This window comes from Pituophis catenifer, unplaced genomic scaffold, assembly GCF_029215685.1.
Source record: "Pituophis catenifer annectens isolate HBS135680 unplaced genomic scaffold, rPitCat1.0.hap2 SCAF_1, whole genome shotgun sequence".
NCBI lineage: Eukaryota > Metazoa > Chordata > Lepidosauria > Squamata > Colubridae > Pituophis > Pituophis catenifer.
The window spans coordinates 265361224-265382013 of NW_027256881.1; the positions used below are offsets into that span (position 1 = coordinate 265361224).

The 20790-nt window shown below is 39.3% G+C and overlaps 1 protein-coding gene across 4 annotated transcripts in view; it reads left to right on the forward strand.

The window, feature by feature from the left end:
* NADSYN1 (NAD synthetase 1) overlaps positions 1 to 20790 on the forward strand; it is a 44221-nt gene that overhangs the window by 21634 nt on the left and 1797 nt on the right. For 2 of the 4 annotated variants that reach the window (XM_070957555.1, XM_070957557.1), the window contains 8 exons: positions 1471 to 1573; positions 5816 to 5984; positions 9112 to 9247; positions 12337 to 12443; positions 13444 to 13575; positions 14872 to 14941; positions 17277 to 17405; positions 17862 to 18038. In XM_070957555.1, the coding sequence (XP_070813656.1) occupies positions 1471 to 1573; positions 5816 to 5984; positions 9112 to 9247; positions 12337 to 12443; positions 13444 to 13575; positions 14872 to 14941; positions 17277 to 17405; positions 17862 to 18038 (1023 nt within the window). Of the gene's footprint in view, positions 1 to 1470; positions 1574 to 5815; positions 5985 to 9111; positions 9248 to 12336; positions 12444 to 13443; positions 13576 to 14404; positions 14565 to 14871; positions 14945 to 17276; positions 17406 to 17541; positions 18039 to 20790 lie in introns of those variants that run through there. The other 2 variants (XM_070957556.1, XR_011601678.1) reach the window with 2 other exon arrangements.

The following is a 20790-nucleotide window of genomic DNA, read 5'->3' on the forward strand; positions in this document are numbered from 1 at the left end:
TTCACTTCACAAGATATCCTAAGGAAATCGTCCAGATTTAAGGAAAGATCACATGCCCCCAGAAAGGCAGTAAAAAAAATCAGTGCCAAGCCTGGATCCTGCCTCTTGGAAGTACACCCAAAAGAACAGTGCCAGGAACCACTAAAGCAGTGTAAAAAGCTTAAAACAACCCTTCCTCTTTAAGAAAGTCAAGCCCCTAATAAAGCAAAGTACCAGCAAAGAAAAAAAAAACCCTCTGGAGAAGCTCAGACTCAGGCTAGAGCATAGTGCCAAGAACCTTTAACTGTTACAATGTAATAAGGCTTAATGGAGAGGCGGTTTCTGTAAGCAATAGGCTAGGAACAACACCAGACTGTTTCCTTCCTGCCTTCCTTACAGGATTAGCTAGAAAAAAACAAAAGGAGATTTCTTCCAACAACTGGTTCTCTGAACTGCTCAGAAAGTTAACGAACGGTTCTTTCAAATCGGTGTGAACTAGCTGAATCCCACCACTGGACACAACCCTGATGCGGCCTTCAATGAAATTGAGTTTGACACCCCTGTATTAGAGAGTTTTACACTGATAATGCCTTAGTGGCTTTGCAGCTGAAATTTTTGACATACGAAGTAAATGAATACAACATGAGTTGGGATTGTGATGAGTGATGCTTTGTGTTTGTAGCATTGTTCATCTGCTAATGACTTAAAGCAAGAATCCCCAATCTTTGAGTCCATAGCCATATTTGGAAATTAAGAGTACACTATGCGTACTCTCATAAATGGAGGGAACTCCCATTTATGAGAGTATTTATGAATTGTATACATAAAATGTAGCACGTTCCTTATGCCAGAACTCAGCTTATCTTTATCTTTATACTATACAGATGAACACACTTCTAATTAGGTAATAGCCATCTGTCATATTATTTAAGAAAAATGCCTTTGAACGCCAATGTCAAGGTTCCGATTGACGAACCCAACCGAGCAAGCACTGAGATGATCCAATCTCTATGCAGGGCTGTCAAACTCACAGCCCACGGGCTGAATTTGTCACACGCTGGCCACATCCACGCCTGGTTTAGTGAAGGGGAAAAAATCCACTTCACAAATGTGGCAAAAAAGGTTGCAAAATGGGGCAAAACTCACTTAATCAATTTCTCACTCAACAACATAAATTTTGGACTCAGTTGTGGTTGTAAATTGAAGACGACCTGTAGTCTCAGCCAAACTAATACAAAGAACCTTCTTGTCTTACCTTTACAGCTGCAGGATTTTAGACAATATTTTCTATATCTGTTTGCAAATAGATTAAAAATTATAAATTAATCTTCAATTTGGATGTTAATAATTAGGGCCATTCATGGATAATTGTAACTAGAAATAAATAATGTTGAACTATAATATTAACAATTTGAAGATACAAGTCCTGAAGAATTGCATGCATGGTTCCCAACAATGTTCTAATTTGATTTCCTTATTGTGATTGTTAAGGGAGGATTTTTCTTGCCACTTAGTGGTGGTGTGGACAGTTCATCTGCAGCCTGCATTGTCTATTCCATGTGTCTTCAGATTTGTTATGCAGTAAAAAATGGAAGTAAGTGCATTTGAGCAGTTTGGGTTACCAAAGGTTAGTTGTAGTTGTTTCAGTTTTCATATTTCTAGGAAACCCTTTCTATATTTAATTTGTTCATTGATTATATAAACTTTTTTTATTGAATTACATAATTGGCCCCTCCATCGTTTTTTACATTATTTGACATTAACCTTTTTAGCAAATGTACCAATTGAACTGAATCTTTTGCCCTTAACCATCAATCTAGAGTGTATCCCCGAGCAATTCTCTGAGTATTTAACATGTGGTACAGTATTAGGAAATTATAATTACAATTTATTATAATTATAAATTATAATTATAACTAAGGCTTTGCTATGCTTTGGATTTAAAAAGGAAAAGTAGACTATTTTGAAGTATGTGGTGGGAATATACTTCTGTAACATCTCTTGGCAACTTCTTAAAGCAATTGCATCTTGTCCTAAAATCATGCAGCTGCCTTTCCACAGCTATAATAAAATGCTGGGGAAAGATGCACATTTGCCTCTTGGAAATTGAAGTGCTATGCCCACCTATTCCAGGTTATACTTTTGGTTAGGCTGTTGTTAAACTGATGAAGTTTTTAGTCTCTCTCTGTATAACACATATCACCTAACATTTTCAGCGCTCAATTGCAGCCGTATTTTCTAGAAAAAAATTAGTAGTGTGAGCAAAATCAGTAATTAGTTGGTCCTTTGTTACCAGGCCCTCACTGAGATGTTCCCAAGAGGCTTTCAAGTAAGCCTTTTTGACACACAATTTGAAAACTACATAGGTGGTATGTCTCTATACTTAGAGCACTTGCTAACTAAACAGGATGGAATTAGCTTTAAAGATGTCAAACTTTCTGGAAGGAGTATTTTGTTTGGGCATAATGCTTAAAGGATTAAATGTTGAGTTCTGAATCACAAATCTTTTTCTGCAATATATAACTTGTGTTATAATATTTATTTATTTTATTAAATTTCTATACTGCCCTTCTCCCGAAGGACTCAGGGCGGTGAACAGCCAGAGGATAAAACACAGAGATACAAAATTTAAAATAGATTAAAACAAATTAAATAATTTAGGCTGAATTTTAAAATACCCCATAATTAAACAGATTAAAATTTGTGTTTAAAATTTAAATTTAAAAAAGGAGAAGATTTAGGCCAGGCCAGCTTGATGAAATAAAAACGTTTTAAGCGCACGACGGAAGGTGTGAAGATCCGGGATCCTCCATATCTCCGGGGGGAGCTCGTTCCAGATCGTAGGTGCCCCCACAGAGAAGGCTCTCTCCCTAGGGGCCGCCAGTCAACATTGTTTGGCCAACGGCACCCAGAGGAGCCCCTCTCTATGGGAACGTACTGGCCGGTGGGAGGCTATTGGTGGTAGCAGGCGGTCCCGTAGATAACCAGGTCCTAAGCCATGGAGCGCTTTAAAGGTGGTAACCAAAACCTTGAAGCGCACTTGGAAGACCACCGGGAGCCAGTGCAGCTCACGCAGGAGAGGTGTTACATGGGAGCTCCATGTTGCTCCCATCACCTGCTTATCTGCTTATCGATATAATTACACTGGAGAAAATTATAGTGTTGATTGCCAAAAATACTATGAGATAATTGTTACTGGCTTGTTTGAAATGCTGCTGCATTATTAATTTAGGAGGAAGAGAAATCAAAGGATGAAGTTATAAGTGATACCGGTAGTAATCTCCCCAACTTCAATCCATGGTGTGATATTTTAAAATGACAAACCTCATAGAAAATAAGGCAGAGACCATCAACAAGTAAAAAGCAGATTTATTATAGGTATATATAGAGGTATATATATCATAAGCTTTTTCAAAAGGGTTCTCCCATGAAAGAGAGAGAACATCTTACAGGTCCGAATACATGGTTTAAATATGCTTTCGAGCAATCAGCAAAACAATTAAAACGCCCCCTCTTATCATTGTTTATAGGACGTTACATAAAGTTTTGGCTTATTCAGCAACACAGTCCCCATTTAGAAATCCCCAACAGAATTCCTATACGTCCTTAACAAAAACAATTAATTGGAACATGGTAGCTTCCTTGCTTCTATTAATTTAGCTTCTGTCAGCCTGACCCAACTCAGAATGTACAAACCTAATTGTATGGCTGGGCTTCCTCAGAAAAGGCGTCATCCATCCATCCATCCCCTTCCTAAGTGCCTTACACTGCCAAATAGTTTAGAGTTATCTTAGGTCATGAGAAGTGTAAATATGGAGTCACTTAGGCTATATTCTTTACAGGAATAATTCCATTTCTCTCACATGGAAATAGTTTCCTTCAGTGAAGGGGTGACCAACTTGTATCTTCAGGAATGCATATATTCCCAGAGCCCATTTTTATAACTCAACTTGGAGATTCCCAATACTATAATTACTAAAAACTAATAGCAAAATGCTGAGATTTGAAAATGGAAACATAGCCGTAAAGTAGGCATGCCTTCACTAAAAAACGTTCAGAATGTACCCTCCAAACCTGCTCCACTATCATATGTGGTGTGATGCCTCCCCCCCCCCCACTTGTGCCTTTGAAAAAATTAAACTGAACCTTTGGTCCATTTTTTTATTGTGATTAGCTGTAATGGTGTGTCAGAAAGATTTGAGAAACTGGGCAAAGAGATACTAATATATCGCACACTGCCTCCTCTTTACAGCCTGAGAAGTTAGGGATAGGGCCCTTTCTGAGCCTCTTTCTCATTATGCAGCTGCAGGTTATCCCTTCTCTAATCCGCTTGTCTTTCTCAAGTTCTTTCTCACATACCATTACATTAACTTTCTGAAATTCTGGATAATTCCAGAGTCAGCTAATCCAGTTTTCTTTTTATATAACTGAAAGTGTGTGTGTGTACGTGTGTGTGTGTGTGTGTGTGTACGTGTACATGTACACATACATACATACACGCACACACACATGCACACACACACACAAACAGGCTCATAGGCAGACAGAAAGACAATAGCCAATCCTGCTTTCTTTTTATATAACTAACACACACACACACACACACACACACACACACACACATACACACACACCTTTTGAGACTCAGGCAGACATAAAGACAATAGCCCTCTTCAACCATGTTGTCATTGACTACTGGTTGTTGACAGAGCATGCAATATTAGCATGTCTTATATATTAACTCTTTTGTGAAGAATTTTTTTATTGATTCCTTATTTTCCCTACATCTGACTTCTTATTTTTAATTTTATTAGGCTAACTTCATGTCAATAACATGCTACACTCTATAACTAAGTTCTGTAAATTGCATTTTCTTATACATTAACTATCTTTTATAAAAACATTATAAAAAATTCAGCCAAAGTTAAATTTTCTAGTCCAGTTGATTTTAGTCAAAGATTGTAATGTGTGTGCTTATCTCTCATATGGAATCAGGGTGTTTAAAAACAAAGGAGTACAGGTAGTCCTCAACTTTCCACTATTTGTTTAGGGACTGTTTGAAGTTACAGTGGCACTGAAAAAAAAAATAACTAATGACCATTTTTCACACTTAACAATTGTTACAGCATGTATATGGTCATGTGATTCAAAATGCGGATGCTTGACAACCGGCATATAGTTTATGACAGTTGCAGTGACCTAGGATCATGTGATCACTTTTTACAATCTTTTGGCAAGCAAAGTCAGATTCGCTTAACCACCTTGTTATTAACAATTTCAGTGATTCACGTAACAGCTGTGGCAAAAAAGGTCATAGCATGGGGCAATACTCAACTATTTCACTTAGTACATTTCGTGCTCAATTGTGGTTATAACTGAAGAATTACCTGTAAATACATAACGTAATGGGTTTTATGTTGCAGTAAAACATGCATAGGAACATACTGTATCAGAATCAAAAGCAAGTTTAACTTCTGCTTTTGAAATCAAGAAATGTTTCTTAAATATTCTCTCACTCAAATTTAATATTATTGCATGTATGTGCTGGTTTAAGTCTTACACAAATCTGTAAATAAATTAAGTCACATTTTTGTTGTACTTAAGATACCAACTTCTTCTAGTTAAGTCTTCTTCTGGTTAAGTTACTTGTTCAGAATAGAAGTAAATGTATATGTGCGTTGATCTGTAAATTTAAACAGACTTAAATTAAACAGTTTTTAATACAGGGGTTTATTTTATGAATTAAAATAAATGGTTTTCCATTTTGTGTTCTAAATACAAATGTGAAAATAATGTTTTGTCCACACTCCTCTTTTTCCTGCCCTCTTTTTTTCAGATCAGACAGTTTTGGATGACGTACGCAGAATTGTAAATGATGAAATGTATATACCAAAGGAAGCCCAGGAGCTGTGTGGCCGTCTTTTAACAACTTGCTACATGGCTAGTGAGAATTCTTCTCAGGATACTTATGACAGAGCCAAGTCTTTGGCTGAAGAAATAGGCAGGTATAAAAATTAACATTGAGTAGTTAAACTATATTATGTGTTTAAAAAGCATTCCAGCCCCAATCTGGAGTGATACTTGTAATAAAAATCCTCAAATGCAAAATTACGCCTCTATTGAGTAGTAAAATGTATCAGAGTTCACCACGAACAGTATTTTAAAGAAGAGAGAACATGGTTTAAAAGTGTTAGTCTAAATTTCAGGTTTGGTGTGGTCTTTCTTATTTATTTATTTATTTATTTGTTTAAATTTCTATACCGCCCTTCTCCAAATAGGACTCAGGGCGGTGTACAGCCTAAGTAAAAACAAAGCATACAAAATTTAAAAAACAGTATTAAAATAATTAAATATTCTGGCCGCAAATTAAAACAACCCAATTTAAAATCAATTTAAAATTTAGTTCAAGCCAGCCCAGCTAGTTGAAATAAATAGGTTTTCAGGGCCCAACGAAAAATCCGGAGGTCTGTTATTATACGTAACTCTGGGGGAAGGTTATTCCAGAGGGTGGGCGCCGTCACAGAGAAGGCTCTCCCCCTGGGGGTCGCCAGCCGACATTGTCTGGCGGACGGCACCCTGAGGAGGCCCACTCTGTGCGAGCGTACTGGCCGGTGGGAGGCTATTGGTGGCAGTAGGCGGTCTCGTAAGTACCCCGGCCCTAAGCCATGGAGCGCTTTAAAGGTGGTCACCAACACCTTGAAGCGCACCCGGAAGACCACCGGGAGCCAGTGCAGCTCGCGCAGGAGAGGTGTCACATGGGAGCGCCTCGTCGCCCCCATAATCCCCCGCGCGGCCGCGTTCTGGACCAGCTGGAGCCTCCGGGTGCACCCCAGGGGGAGCCCCATGTAGAGAGCGTTGCAGTAGTCCAGGCGGGAAGTGACTAGTGCCTGAGTGACTGTGCGTAGAGAGTCCCGATCTAGAAAGGGGCGCAACTGGCGTATCAGGCGAACCTGATAAAAAGCCCCCCTGGCCACGGCCGTCAAATGGTCTTCTAGAGACAGCCGTGCATCCAGGAGGACGCCCAAGTTGCGAGCCCTCTCCGTGGGGGCGAGTAATTCGCCCCCAATAGCCAGCGATGGCGTCAGCTGGCTATATCGGGACGCTGGAAGCCACAGCCACTCGGTCTTGGAGGGGTTGAGTCGGAGCCTGTTTCTCCCCATCCAGGCCCGCACGGCCTCCAGGCACTGGGACATCATTTCAAGGGCATCGTTGGGGTGGCCTGGGGTGGAGATGTACAGCTGGGTGTCATCAGCGTACTGATGGAACTCCACCCCGAAGCCACGGATGATCTCACCCAGCGGCTTTACATAAATGTTGAACAGAAGGGGCGAGAGGACCGACCCTTGTGGCACCCCACAAGCAAGGTGCCTCGGGGTCGACCGCTGCCCCCCCGTCAACACAGATTGCGACCGGTCAGAGAGGTAGGAGGAGAACCACCGCAGAACGGTGCCCCCCACCCCCAAACCCGCCAACCGGTGCAACATGATACCATGGTCGATGGTATCAAAAGCCGCTGAGAGGTCTAACAGGACCAGGATAGAGGAGCAACCCCTATCCCGAGCCCTCCAGAGATCATCCACCAACGCGACCAATGCCGTTTCCGTGCTGTGCCCAGGCCGGAAGCCGGACTGGAGCGGGTCTAGATAGACAGTTTCATCCAGGTACCGGGGAAGCTGTTGCGCTACCACACTCTCAACAACCTTCGCAACGAAGCGAAGGTTGGAGACTGGACGATAGTTAGCCAAAACAGCCGGATCCAGAGAGGGCTTCTTGAGGAGGGGCCTCACAACCGCTTCTTTCAAAGCGGCCGGCAGGACCCCCTCACTCAAAGAAGCGTTAACAATCTTCTGGAGCCAGCCTCGTGTCACCTCCCGGGAAGCCAGTACCAACCAGGAGGGACACGGGTCCAATAAACATGTGGTCGCGTTCAGCCGTCCCAGGACCCTGTCCATGTCCTCGGGAGCCACAGGATCGAACTCCCCCCAGATAACACTCTCAAGACCTGCCTCAGTCATCCCGTCCGGACATACCCAGTCAGAGGCCAGCCCTTCCCGAATCTGAGCAATTTTGTCATACAGATACTGCATGACTTAAAACATTTCTCTCATTAACCAATTCCATTTCCCACTCTTTGGGGCATAAATAGTGCTTTTCAATATGTACTTGTTTAAAAAAAAAGTCTTCGTGAGTGACAGATTTTCCATACAAGAGGAGATGAAAAAACATTTCTTGAGTATTCAACTACTGAACTTCTTTTAGTCTATTCCACCTGCTCTTTTGTTCATGGCCTAAATTTAAGCTAGGATCTCAAAGTGACACTCAATGAAATGTTGCTTATCATATTTGAAGTAGAATATTTTTTTCCAGATCAGAGCAACAATCCATCTAATCCAAACTGTTCCAAATTACTACTCTCCTCACTCCCAATAATAAATACATTTTTTTGCTATAGAGTAATCTTTCTCAACCAAGGGCACACATTCTCACAAACATATTTTCTATTTTACAGAAAAATGCAATTGGCCAGCATTTGCTTAACTAGGGGTAGTATTAGCTATAAAAACTGAGAGCTATGTTTGTGAAATGAAACTCTTAAAAATGTTTTAACTGTGTGTGTGCCTTCAAGTCATCTTTTTGATTCTTGACAACTACTTGGACATGTCCCTGTAGTTTTCTTGGCAAGATCTCAGAAGTGCTTTGCCATTGCCTCCTTCTAGCCAAGGTTATCCAACTGGCATTGTGTCTAATGCATAATGCTTAATAGCAATATCATTTAGGCTTATATGCCGCCCCTAATGCTTTACAGGACTTTCTGGGCGGTTTACAATGTTGAAGTATTGTTTGCATATTGCCCCCAATAATCTGGGTCCTTGTTTACCGATCATGGAAGGATGGGAGGCTGAGTCAACCTCGAGTCCTGTCAAGATCGAACTCCAGGCTGTGGGCAGAGTTTGCCTGCAATACCACACTTGGTAACCACCAAGGCTCTTAAAAGGATTGCATAATGCTTAAACATGAAAGCATTATTGAAAATCCGAATTACATCCTTTCTTTATTAGCCTGTTGTGCATGCTTTATTTATTATTAGTGCTAGTTTAGATACAATTACAGAGTCAGTATTTCTTTCCCCAGCTATCATATCAACGTAAATATAGATGGTGCAGTAAAAGCCATTTTGGGGATTTTCAGTACAGTGATGGGACGATCTCCTCAGTATCAAGTGCATGGAGGAAGCACAAGAGAAAATCTGGCTCTACAGAATCTGCAGGTAATATAATAAGGAAGAACATTTGAAATGAGGGGTTCTTGGGGCTCTCTGAGCTTAGTTGTTTTCTTGCAGATGTTTCATTACCCATCATTAACATCATCAGTGCTAGTAGGGAGTTGTGGTTTGCTCTCTGTTTATATTCTAGTGGCTTGCCCTGTCAGTATTAAGAGGTTCTCTGGTTGGGCTATTTACCGTTGGCTTATTTGGCAGTTTCATGATTGAAGTATTGCTTACTTGATTATTCGTCAGATGTTAAAGTTGTGTGAATAGTTATCAAAAAGTGCCTGACTGCTCAACCCAATACAGCACCACCAACACATCAAGAATAACTCACAAACCACCAACAGACTACTATAATCATAGAATCAGTGTGGCACACAAGCCAACTAAAGCCCTTCAAAACATCCTAAGCAAATCAAAAGATTCAGCAACCCCAGAAGAAAAAACAGGAGTCATCTACAGCATACAGTGTAACAACTGCAACAATCACTGCGTAGGACAAACTGGCAGAAGACTGGCAGAACGCATCCATGAACACTAATTAGCAGTCAGAAGACATGATGGAAGCTCTTTAATTTCACAACATATGGAGAGACGTAGCCAGTGGTGGATTCCACATTATGTTACTACTGATTCGCTGCAGGCATGCTCGCTTTGTGCACGTGCGCACCCGTTTGCATGCCCGCCTGCCTTCCATACATGTGCTTTGCTTGTGTGCGCGCCTTCCACGCATGCGCCCTGCCTCAAAAACATGCCTAAATAGGATGGCATGGAGCAGGGGCGGGTGGGCGGGCTCACTCGCGATTTCCGCTACTAGTTCGGGTGAACCAGTCCGAACTGACTGAATACCATTTCTGGACTTAACCATAGTTTCCATTGGGAAACTGACCATCCTAGATGAAGCCAAGTCCAAAAATGCTAGGGAATTTCTAGAAGTCTGCCACTCCGACAAATTAGCCATCAATAGACACATAGACGTAAACAATATGTCTATAAACTCTGCAAAAGACAATCGACAAGCAAAAGGAGAACAAAAAGATCTAAGCATCTCTCTACCATCAATCAGCACCCAGATGAGCCTAGATTAACTCTGAAATTAACATCAGACCAGGGGTGAAATGCTCCCAGTTCGGACCGGATCCCCTGATTTGGTAGCGATGGCGGCGGGTGGTTCAGAGAACCGGTAGCAAAAATCCCTGCCCCCCCCAACACCCCCCCCCCCCGCCCCCGATGATCGTGTGGCTCAGCTGGGATCATCAGAGGCTTTTCAAAGCATTTTTTTCTGCAACCTCTTGGCCGAAGAGGTGGTAAAAAAAATGCTTTCAAATGTCTCTGACGATCCCAGCTGAGTTCCCTGATCAGCAGAGAGGCATTTTTCTGATGATCCCAGCTGAGTTCTGTTGTGGAGGTTAATAAATCAATAAACCGTGAACCTCTATCTCTATGAAACTCTACTTAAACAAATGAGCCTCTGAAGCAGCTTACAGCAAATATTTTTATTTACACAATAAAAACATAATAATATATATACAATCAATAAACATCACTAAGTTACTATTATAAATTATACTGTCAGCTATCTATCTATATACATATCTATTCTCTCTAATGTATGCTATCTATGAATATTCTTCCTCAGAAGAAATACCACTTTATACCACAGAACTGCTCTTCTAAAGGACTTCCAGACTGCTCAGAGTTATATAAATGGAAGATCCTAAAATACAATACAATACTAGACAGAAGATCAAACTGAACAGTAAGGTGAAGAGCAAACTGAATACCAAACTGAAGAGCAAAGGTTTCTGTTAAGAATCACCTTTTTTACTGTTAACTGTGACAGTTAGGGGAGGGCCCAGGAGATTCAAACACACTAGCTGCCCTCTGATTGGCCCACACACCTGTACATTCCAAAAGCCATTAATAGGCACAGCGATAGAGAAATAATTTTTCTCTAACAAGTTCCCTCAGCAGAGAGGCATTTTTAAAAAGCCTCTCTGACAATCCCAGCTGAGTTCCCTGATCGACAGAGAGCTTTTCAAAGCATTAAAAAAAATGCTTTGAAAAGTTTAAAAAAAAAAAGTTTGCCATGCCCACCCAGTCACCCGTAGTAACAAATTTTACATTTCACCCCTGCAATCAGACCAACAATCAAGAAAACACAATACCCCAATCATGAAACTGCCAAACAAGCCAATAGTAAAGGCCCACCCAAAGAACCTCTAAGACCACCTCTGCCTACACTGACAAGGCAAGCCACTAGAATATAAATTGAGAGCAAAACCCACTGCTTAGTATCACTGATGATGTTATCTAGTTTGGGTAATGAAATGTCTGCAAGAAAACAACCAAGCTCAGAGAACACTTAGTACTGTAAAGATCCTAGTCACATGTCAGCTGAGTGGTTATCTGTATATTAAGATATCAGACTAGAAACCAGTTTCTGGTTTCCAGAAACCAAAGACAGGTTGAGACATGAAGCTAGAAACCAAAACATTATCAATTGTAGCCCTGCCTTAGGCATGAAATTGGGTTAGGTGACTTAGGCTAGTCATTCTCTCTCGGCAAAGTTTCAATGTCTCATACATTTTGTAACAATAATTATGCAAATAGGAAAATAACCTGGTTTATATTTTTGTTTTGTTTTGTTTCATTTCATATAAAATTTAAAGGCTTTAACCATCTATTTCATTGTTGATTTATTTGTCTAATACAACTAGCCTGACCTATACAATTTTTCCAGAATTAAAAGGGGACAAAAATGAAGGCAGCATTCATTCAAAGGTTTGAAAAGGATTTTCTCTCCCTGGGACAGATAAGGAAGATGAGAGATGAAAGCACTTTGGATCTTAACATCCATAATCCATCTGGAGATGTCAAATACTTTCCCTCTAATAGTTTCAGTCTTCTTCTCTAGTTCTCTCTTTTCTTTCTCTTCTTTTCCTTTCTCTTCTTACCTTGATTATCATCTTGATCTCCCTCTTACTCCTTTATCTGTAATGCCTACTGTGTTTTGTGTACCATTTCTATTGTATACCACTTGAAAATTCCAGCTTTAGTAATTCCTAATTTCTATGTTTAACTTCTAGGCCAGAATAAGAATGGTAATCGGCTATCTATTTGCCCAGCTGTGCCTGTGGACTCGTGGAATGCCTGGTGGATTGTTAGTGCTTGGAACAGCTAATGTGGATGAAAGGTGTTGATTTATTAAATCTCTTTAATTGCTGGTAACAATAAAAAACATTGATCTGCTTGGTTTTGCATATCAAATGGGATGGTTTCAAAAGCAAAAGCTGTTTAGCACTCTGAAATATTTTTCTGTATCATGTTTGAACAGTTTGGCTTTTCCAAAAAACATTGCAGAAGCTCCTTAAGATGTTATACTCTACCATCAAGCAAATGCATTTTTGGAAGAGTCCTTTTTGTTGTTTTGTTGTTCCAGTTTTGTTAACTTGGGTCAGTATTTCAGTTCGTATGAAACATATTTCTAACTTCATAACTTTGTGTGTATATATGGTTTTCAAGGTGGAATTAATATATGTGACTCAAAATTATAGACTAATTATCCTAAGAAGAGAATTAAATGTGTCTTTGCTAATGATTAGAAATCATTCCTAGAACAAATCCAGGCCTACTGCCCAGAGCTAGCTTTAATATATGACTGGGTCACTCTGAAAATGGTGAGATTCTTCTCATGTTTTCTGTAAAGTAACTAACTGCCTGATATTTCTTCTATGTGAATTTCAAAGAGAAAGAAAATGCTCACCATATAGAGGTTACAGGACATGTTAACTCTGGAAGTCTTTTCTCAATACTACATAAACTATAATAAAAAGTGATCTGAAAAATAGTAATGTTACATAAATTATACTTGACAGTTAAACAGCTTACAGTAGATTTTTTTATTGACTCTGGATATATTTCTGAGTGACCTTCCCTCCCTCCGATTCATTAATACACACCCAATCGGAGAAGGCTGTAATGGGAGGATAGAGAACAGGTTAACTTCATTCAACTTAATAGAAGCATTACATCAGGTCTTCCTTTCTCAGTCTGCAGACTTTTTCTCAGAATTATTGGAGAAATTTATAATTTATAATTGCACAACAATTTGGGGAGCGTTGGATATTGTCTTAATATATTTGTCATCACCTTTAGACCTATAGAAAATAAATTTAAAAATATTTCCTTCTTAGTCTTCGAGGATATTTCACAAAATATGACTGTTCCAGTGGTGACATCAACCCTATTGGTGGAATTAGCAAAACAGATTTGAAATGCTTTATGCAATATTGCATTGAGAATTTTCAGCTAAAATCCCTCAGAAGGTAAGTAGAGAAGTAATGAAATTTATTCCGGTCTGTTCCAGTATAGAATGATCTGGAATCTTGATGCTTTCTTCCCTCTTTGTTTTCCTAGGATTACTGAATGCTTCAAAATTTGATCTTAATTAGGACTTGATAGAATTGCAACTAAATTCTGAATATCAATGAGTAAATAGTTCCTTTAAAGTATGATTATATCAAGTACAGTTTTGCTGGCTAATAAAGCTTTTTCATACTGACTTTCTTAACATTGGACAATTTTGTTAATACAAAGCAGTTGTATGTAATAGTCTTGCACCCCTAATCAGGTTGTTTGTTTCCTGATACATCTGTGCAGGCCACTTTATTACTTGCCTATAAGTAGTACAAATTAATCTGGAGGAACATTTTAGATAATTGTCTTGCTGAAATATCTAGCCTCTTTTCAGCTTCATGTTCTTTACTGCCTGGGACATGAGCTTCTGGGATATGTTGATATTTAACTAAATCTATTCTTTCTACTATCCACACAAATTTTCAAATGCCACTGTTTACACACAACTCCAAATTATCATAGAACCACCCTCAGGCTTCGTGTTTGGTAGAAAGATGATCTTTTCTTGAAACGTTTCATCTTTTTCCCCCCTCTAAAAGTATATTCTATAGTTTAGAATATAAACTATATATTCTATGAAATGTCAATTCATAGTATTTTGCTCAAAATAGTTCAGGTTTTCTTTTGCATGTCTTAAGATATCGTGATGAAGTCAGGGAAAAATCTCCCATTAAAATCATTATATAAGGAACCATGTTCAATGGACAAATGCTGAATATTAGCTAAACTTTTTTTTAGTCTTTGCAGGGATTTGTGAATTTTCTTGGCATATCTGACAAGTATGGGGCAATGTTCCACAACCAGCGGAGAAAAAAAATGAATTTGAAAATAAGTTGGATATTTCAGCAAAACAACAATCCAGAATATTACCTTTCAATCTACCATGAAGTATTTTCAAGTAAGAAAGATAAAGATTTTGGAATGGTATTCATAAGTCCTCAAACTTTTATCTCACTAAAGATCAATTTCTACTCACTTAGGGATCCAATGAAATGTACAGTTTGACCAAGAGTGCCCACATTTGTGCATTCACCTGTAAATAGTCAGGCAATGTTGTGCTTGTACTTGAATAGAAATGTACCATGAGGCAGACAAATGATGTGGCCTCGCTTAATAATTGCTTTGGTTCAGATGGAACATGTTCATAGTAATAGTAATGTATTACTATAGATTAATTTGATTCATTTCATTTTATTTGTACACAGTATTATATCAGCACCCCCAACAGCAGAGTTGGAGCCCCTGCAGAAAGGAAATGTTACTCAAATGGATGAGGTAAAAGTGCAACGACTACTACCATCTTGTAAGCCCGTATTTTTAATTTGTAGCATCTTGTTCATGCAATCTCTTAATCTTCATCAACATTCAAGAAAATCTGACTTTTGTGATTTAGGCATCATATGGAACTCAGCATACATTAGCCAACTGTGTATTTTTCCTGGTAAGATATTTCTGCTGCAGACTCACATGTCTTCTGCAATAATATAAGTAGCCCTCGACTTATCATTCAGTTGAGCCCAACATTTCTGTTGCTAAGTGAGACATTTATTAAGTGAGTTTTGCCCCATTCTACGACCTTTCTTGCCACGGTTATTAAATGAATCTCGCTTCCTCATTGACTTAGATTGAACGTTGTAAAAGGGGATCGATCACATGACCCTGGGACACTGCAACCATCATAAATACGAGTCAGTTCCCAAGCATCTGAATTTTGATCACATGACCATGGGGATCCTCAATGGTCATGTGAAAAACAGTCAATAGCCACTTTTTTCAGTGTCATTGTAACTTTGAACAGTCACTAAATGAACTGTTGTAAGTCGAGGACTATCTATATAAGTTACGATGGGCATATAAAGGCTATTGAAGAATTTAGAATCCAGATTCCCAAAGATCTACTAGAGCTTTATTATTTCTAATTAGCAAGATACTTTCTAGTAACACCCCCTTTCACAAAGGAATTTTACTGATAGTAGTTAGAAATCTGCACCTCACCCCCCCAGATCACTCCAAAACTGCTTCTGAATTATAATTAATGACAGTAGGACAGAATTGTGGGGTTTAATATAATGAAGTGATATACAGTTGCAAGAAAAAGTATGTGAACCCCTTGGAATTACATGGAGTTTTTAATGAATTGGTCATAAAATGTGCTCTGAACTTCATCTAAGTCACAACAATAGAAAAACACAGTCTGCTTAAAATAATACTACACAAACATTAGATGTTGCCATGGTTTAATTGAACATAACATGTAAACATTCACAGTGCAGGGAGGAAAAAGTGTGTGAATCTTTGGACTTAATAACTGGTTGACCCTCCTTTGGCAGCAATAACCTCAATGTCCTCTACGGAGTTTCAGTTGGTGGACAGATGGTCGTACGTTTTTCTGCAAAATGTCTTGATAAACTCTGGAATTCATTTTCCCATCAATGACAACAATCCGTCCAGGCCCTGAGGCAGCAAAGCAGCACCAAACCATGATGCTCCCTCCGCCATGTTTTACAGTGGGGATGAGGTTTTGATGTTGGTGTGCTGTGCCTTTTTTTCTCCACACATAGTGTTGTGTGTTCTTCCCAAGCAACTCAATTTTGGTTTCATCTGTCCACAGTATATTTTGCCAGTAGTGCTGTGGAACATCCAGGTGCTCTTTTGCAAACTTCAAACGTGCTGCAATATTTTTTTTGGACAGCAATGGCTTCCTCAGTGGTGTCCTCCCATGTACTCCATTCTTGTTTAATGTTTTCCTTATTGTAGATGTGTCAACAAAAATATTAGCATGTGCCAGAGATTTCTGTAGGTCTTTAGCTGACATTCTAGGATTCTTCTTTACCTCATGAAGCATTCTGCGCTGTGCTCTTGCAGTCATTTTTACAGGACGACCACGCCTAGGGAGAGTAGCAACAGTGCTAAGCTTTCTCCATTTGTAGACAATCTGTCTTACCGTGGACACATGAATATCAAGGCTTTTGGAGATACTTTTGTAACCCTTTCCAGCTTCATGCAAGTCAACAATTCTTGATCGTAGGTCTTCTGAGAGATCTTTTCTGCGAGGCATGGTTCACATCAGACAGTGCTTCTTGAAACCAGTAAACCCAAAACAGGTGTGTGTTTTTAAAGGGCAGGACAGCTGTCAGCAACACATCCAATATGATCACACTGATTGGAGTCAAGGTTGGCTCACTCCTGACTCCAATTAGGTCTTGGAGAAGTCATTAGGCTAGGGGCTCACATACTTTTTCCTCCCTGCACTGTGAATGTTTACATGTTATGTTCAATTAAACCATGGCAACATCTAATGTTTGTGTAGTATTATTTTAAGCAGACTGTGTTTTTCTATTGTTGTGACTTAGATGAAGTTCAGAGCACATTTTATGACCAATTCATGCAAAACTCCACGTAATCCCAAGGGGTTCACATACTTTTTCTTGCAACTGTAATTATGGTATGTATTTTAATCAGGTTAAATATTATTTTTTTCCAAGTTCAGAGAAATCTAGATTAACTATAGTTCCGATTCAGTGATGGGTGGCTTTTGAAGAATGTATGATTCTTATATTCATCTGGTTTCTCTTTTTCTTTTCTTTTTGCACTGCTTATGAAATGTTAGGTAGACATGGGTATGACGTATGCTGAACTCTCCGTCTATGGTAAACTAAGGAAGATAGCTAAGGCCGGACCTTATACCATGTTCTGCAAAGTGGTCACAATGTGGAAAGAGATATGTTCTCCAAGAGAGGTAAACAATAAATTTCCCTGATCTACATCTACACAAGCAGCACTAAGCCTTGGTACGCTTATACACTGGAAAGGTCAAAGTATAAATTTGAATTTGGCAAATCGTGATATGATGATAATGTCTGATTCATTTCCAGGTTATGACTTCTTCAATTATAGACCATTCTTAATCAGTAAGTGCTATGGTTTCATTCAGGAGAATTCCAGGGTTCAATGTGTGTCTTGGGAAAACCAGCACATCTTACCTAACTACCTATCTGTTGGCACCTCATTTTGACTTGAGCACTCCTGTTGATAATGCTGAAAGCAATCAGTAAGATTGGACCTGCTTAAATATAGGATTGCAATATTTGAATCTTAGTTATTAACTAATTCTATATGATGTTTCTATGGGGGTGGGTGGGGTTTGATATTATGTTTTTTTTAAGTCCCTGAAATACTGCATTTTGTTCACCAGGTGGCATCAAAAGTTAAGCATTTCTTTCAAATGTATTCAATCAACCGACATAAAATGACAACCCTTACTCCGTCCTATCATGCCGCCAACTACAGTCCTGATGATAATCGCTTTGATCTGAGACCTTTCCTTTACAATTCTGCTTGGTCCTGGCAGTTCAGGTGTATAGATGAACAGGTAAGCAGCAATCTATTTTTATGTTATATGCCGTCCATGTTTAGAGGCGTATGCAGACACAAGATTTAACGTTTTAGCTGACTGCTGAATTTAAAGCCATCTGTCTGGTTGAGGCTGGGTTGGGTGAACAATTTGTGATCTGTGGGTACTCTTAAACATCATAGTTGGGCAGTTAGTAACTCTGAAGCAGGGATGAAATCCAGCAGGTTCTGACAGGTTCTGGAGAACCGGTAGCGGAAATTTTGAGCAGTTCGGAGAACCGGCAAATACCACCTCTGGCTAGCCCCAGAGTGGGGTGGGAATGGAGATTTTGTAATATCCTTCCCCCAGGAGTGAGGAGGGAATGGGGATTTTGCAGTATCCTTCCCCTGGACTGGGGTGGGAATAGAGATTTTGCAGTATCCTTCCCCTGCCATGCCCACCAAGCCACACCCACAGAACTGATAGTAAAAAAATTTGGATTTTACCACTGCTCTGAAGTTATATTTATATAGAATAGAATTCTTTATTGGCCAAGTGTGATTGGACATGCAAGGAATTTGTCTCCGGTGCATAAGCTCTCAGGTACATACAAGCAACAAGTGAGGAATCATGATCCTAATCATAAAATACAATAATCATAAATCATGATACAAACTTATAGTCATAGGATACTAAATAAGAACACAACATAAACCATAATAGGCAATCAACATAAATCATAAGGTACAAATAACAAAGTAATAGTCATAAGAAGCTAAAGAAATAGGTGATAAGAAAGATGAGAAGGATAATAGGTAATACAGCCCTACTAGGTGGTTTGACATCCTAGGGCATAGATAGTATTGTGGGAATTAATTGTTTAGCAGAGTGATGGCATGGGGTCTGTCTGGTTGTTTTGGTGTGCAGTCCCCTATAGCGTCGTCTTGAGGGAAGAAGTTGAAACAATTTACGTCCAGGATGTGAGGGGTCTGTAAATATTTTCACAGCCCTCTTTGTAGCTGTAATATGTATAGCTATTGTAACAGGATAAACTTTTTTCAACAATGGGAATATGCTTTGCGATGGCAGATAGAGTTGTGCCTGCTGAAGCTTAGGATCCTCTCACAATGATCATTCATACATAGGTATTGCTTCTATACTTTTCATGGTATATTTTTTCACACTTGAATAAATGAAAGTTTACCTCAGCCAAGATAAAATATAAACTTTTTCTTTTTTCAAATGCTTGGGTAAGTTTGAAGTGATTTATTTTCCCCAGTGAAAGGGTAGGGCTGAAGTCCTGTTTGCATCACCACTTAGCTTTGAAGATGATGGCAACCATGAATATGATTTTATTTTAACACTATAAAGGCATCAGATGTGGAAAAATCAAGAATCCCTGATCATTGTGGCTTGTTTGTGGTTTTCATTCACAGCAATAACATAATGTTAACAAATATTCTTTTGCTGGACAGCGGAATATTAGCCCCTCTACATATTCCTTGCCTAAATATTATACCATGGTTGGTATCGATAATGTGTTTATATACACAGTAAATGCTGATTCCCATCTCTGAAATGCCAGATAAATACTGCAATTGTATGACTTCCTGGAAAATCAAGATTAAAATATACTATGTGATCTCTGCCATTTTAATGCCTGTGAAAAAGATCATGCATAATTTTTCCATCATTTTCTCTATAGTTTTGATTCATGGTGAAGGTAAAAAAAAAAAATCTTATTAGCTTCCATAAGGTCTCAGTTTGCTGCTAGTACAGCATTATTTTTAAAAAATCTTTCTGTGCTCATAATATATAGGCAAGATTAATCTAGACTTAAGTATCTGATTACCAGGTTTTTGCTATGTTATTAGTCTTTGCCAGATATTAATAAGGTAAAGATTCCCCTTGCACATATGTGCTAGTTGTTCCCAACTCTAGGGGGTGGTGTTCATCTCCGTTTCAAAGCCGCTGTCCAAAGATATCTCCGTGGTCATGTGGCTGGCATGACTAAACGCCAAAGACCCACGGAACGCTGTTACCTTCCCACCAAAGGTGGTCCCTATTTTTCTACTTGCATTTTTTACTGCTTTCAAACTGTTGGCTGTTGGCAGAAGCTGGGACAAGTAACGGGAGCTCACCCTGTTACACGGCACTAGGGATTCGAACTGCTGAACTGCCGACCTTTCGATCGACAAGCTCAGCATTTTAGCCACTGAGCCACCATGTCCCTTCAGACATTAATACTGTGTAATATTATAAATAATTGGATGTGGAGGCTGGGTTATATTAAAAAAAGCACCCATGTTAGGCTGTTATCTTCAGCAGAGTGGATGACAAAAGATGGCAGATGAATTTTTTCTTGTTTGAGAAGGAGGGACTAAACTAGTAATTCTGGTCTGCATGTACTCAAACTCTTGTTCTCCTGTTCTTGGCAAAGAACCTTATTCTTCCTAATCTTCTCCTGTCTTCTTTATTTTATGGCTTTTAATGTCAACTTAACCACGACTAATGTAGTCATGGAACAGCATCTCATTTTACTTCTAGCATTACTAAGGCTGTGAGCCACAACTTCCCAGCTAGGACTTAGAGCACTCGCAGTTTTAGATCTATTTGTTCCTATCATAAGAGGCCATTCATTTGTCCCCGCCTTCCCCATTGCTCTTTTGGGAAAAGGAACAATTAGACACACTAATTTACGAGATGTATAGAATTGCTTACTGAACTGCTTCTATAGACTAAACAAGGGCGCTGAACATAAAAGTCGATGTCCCTCTAGCTGCACATGCAA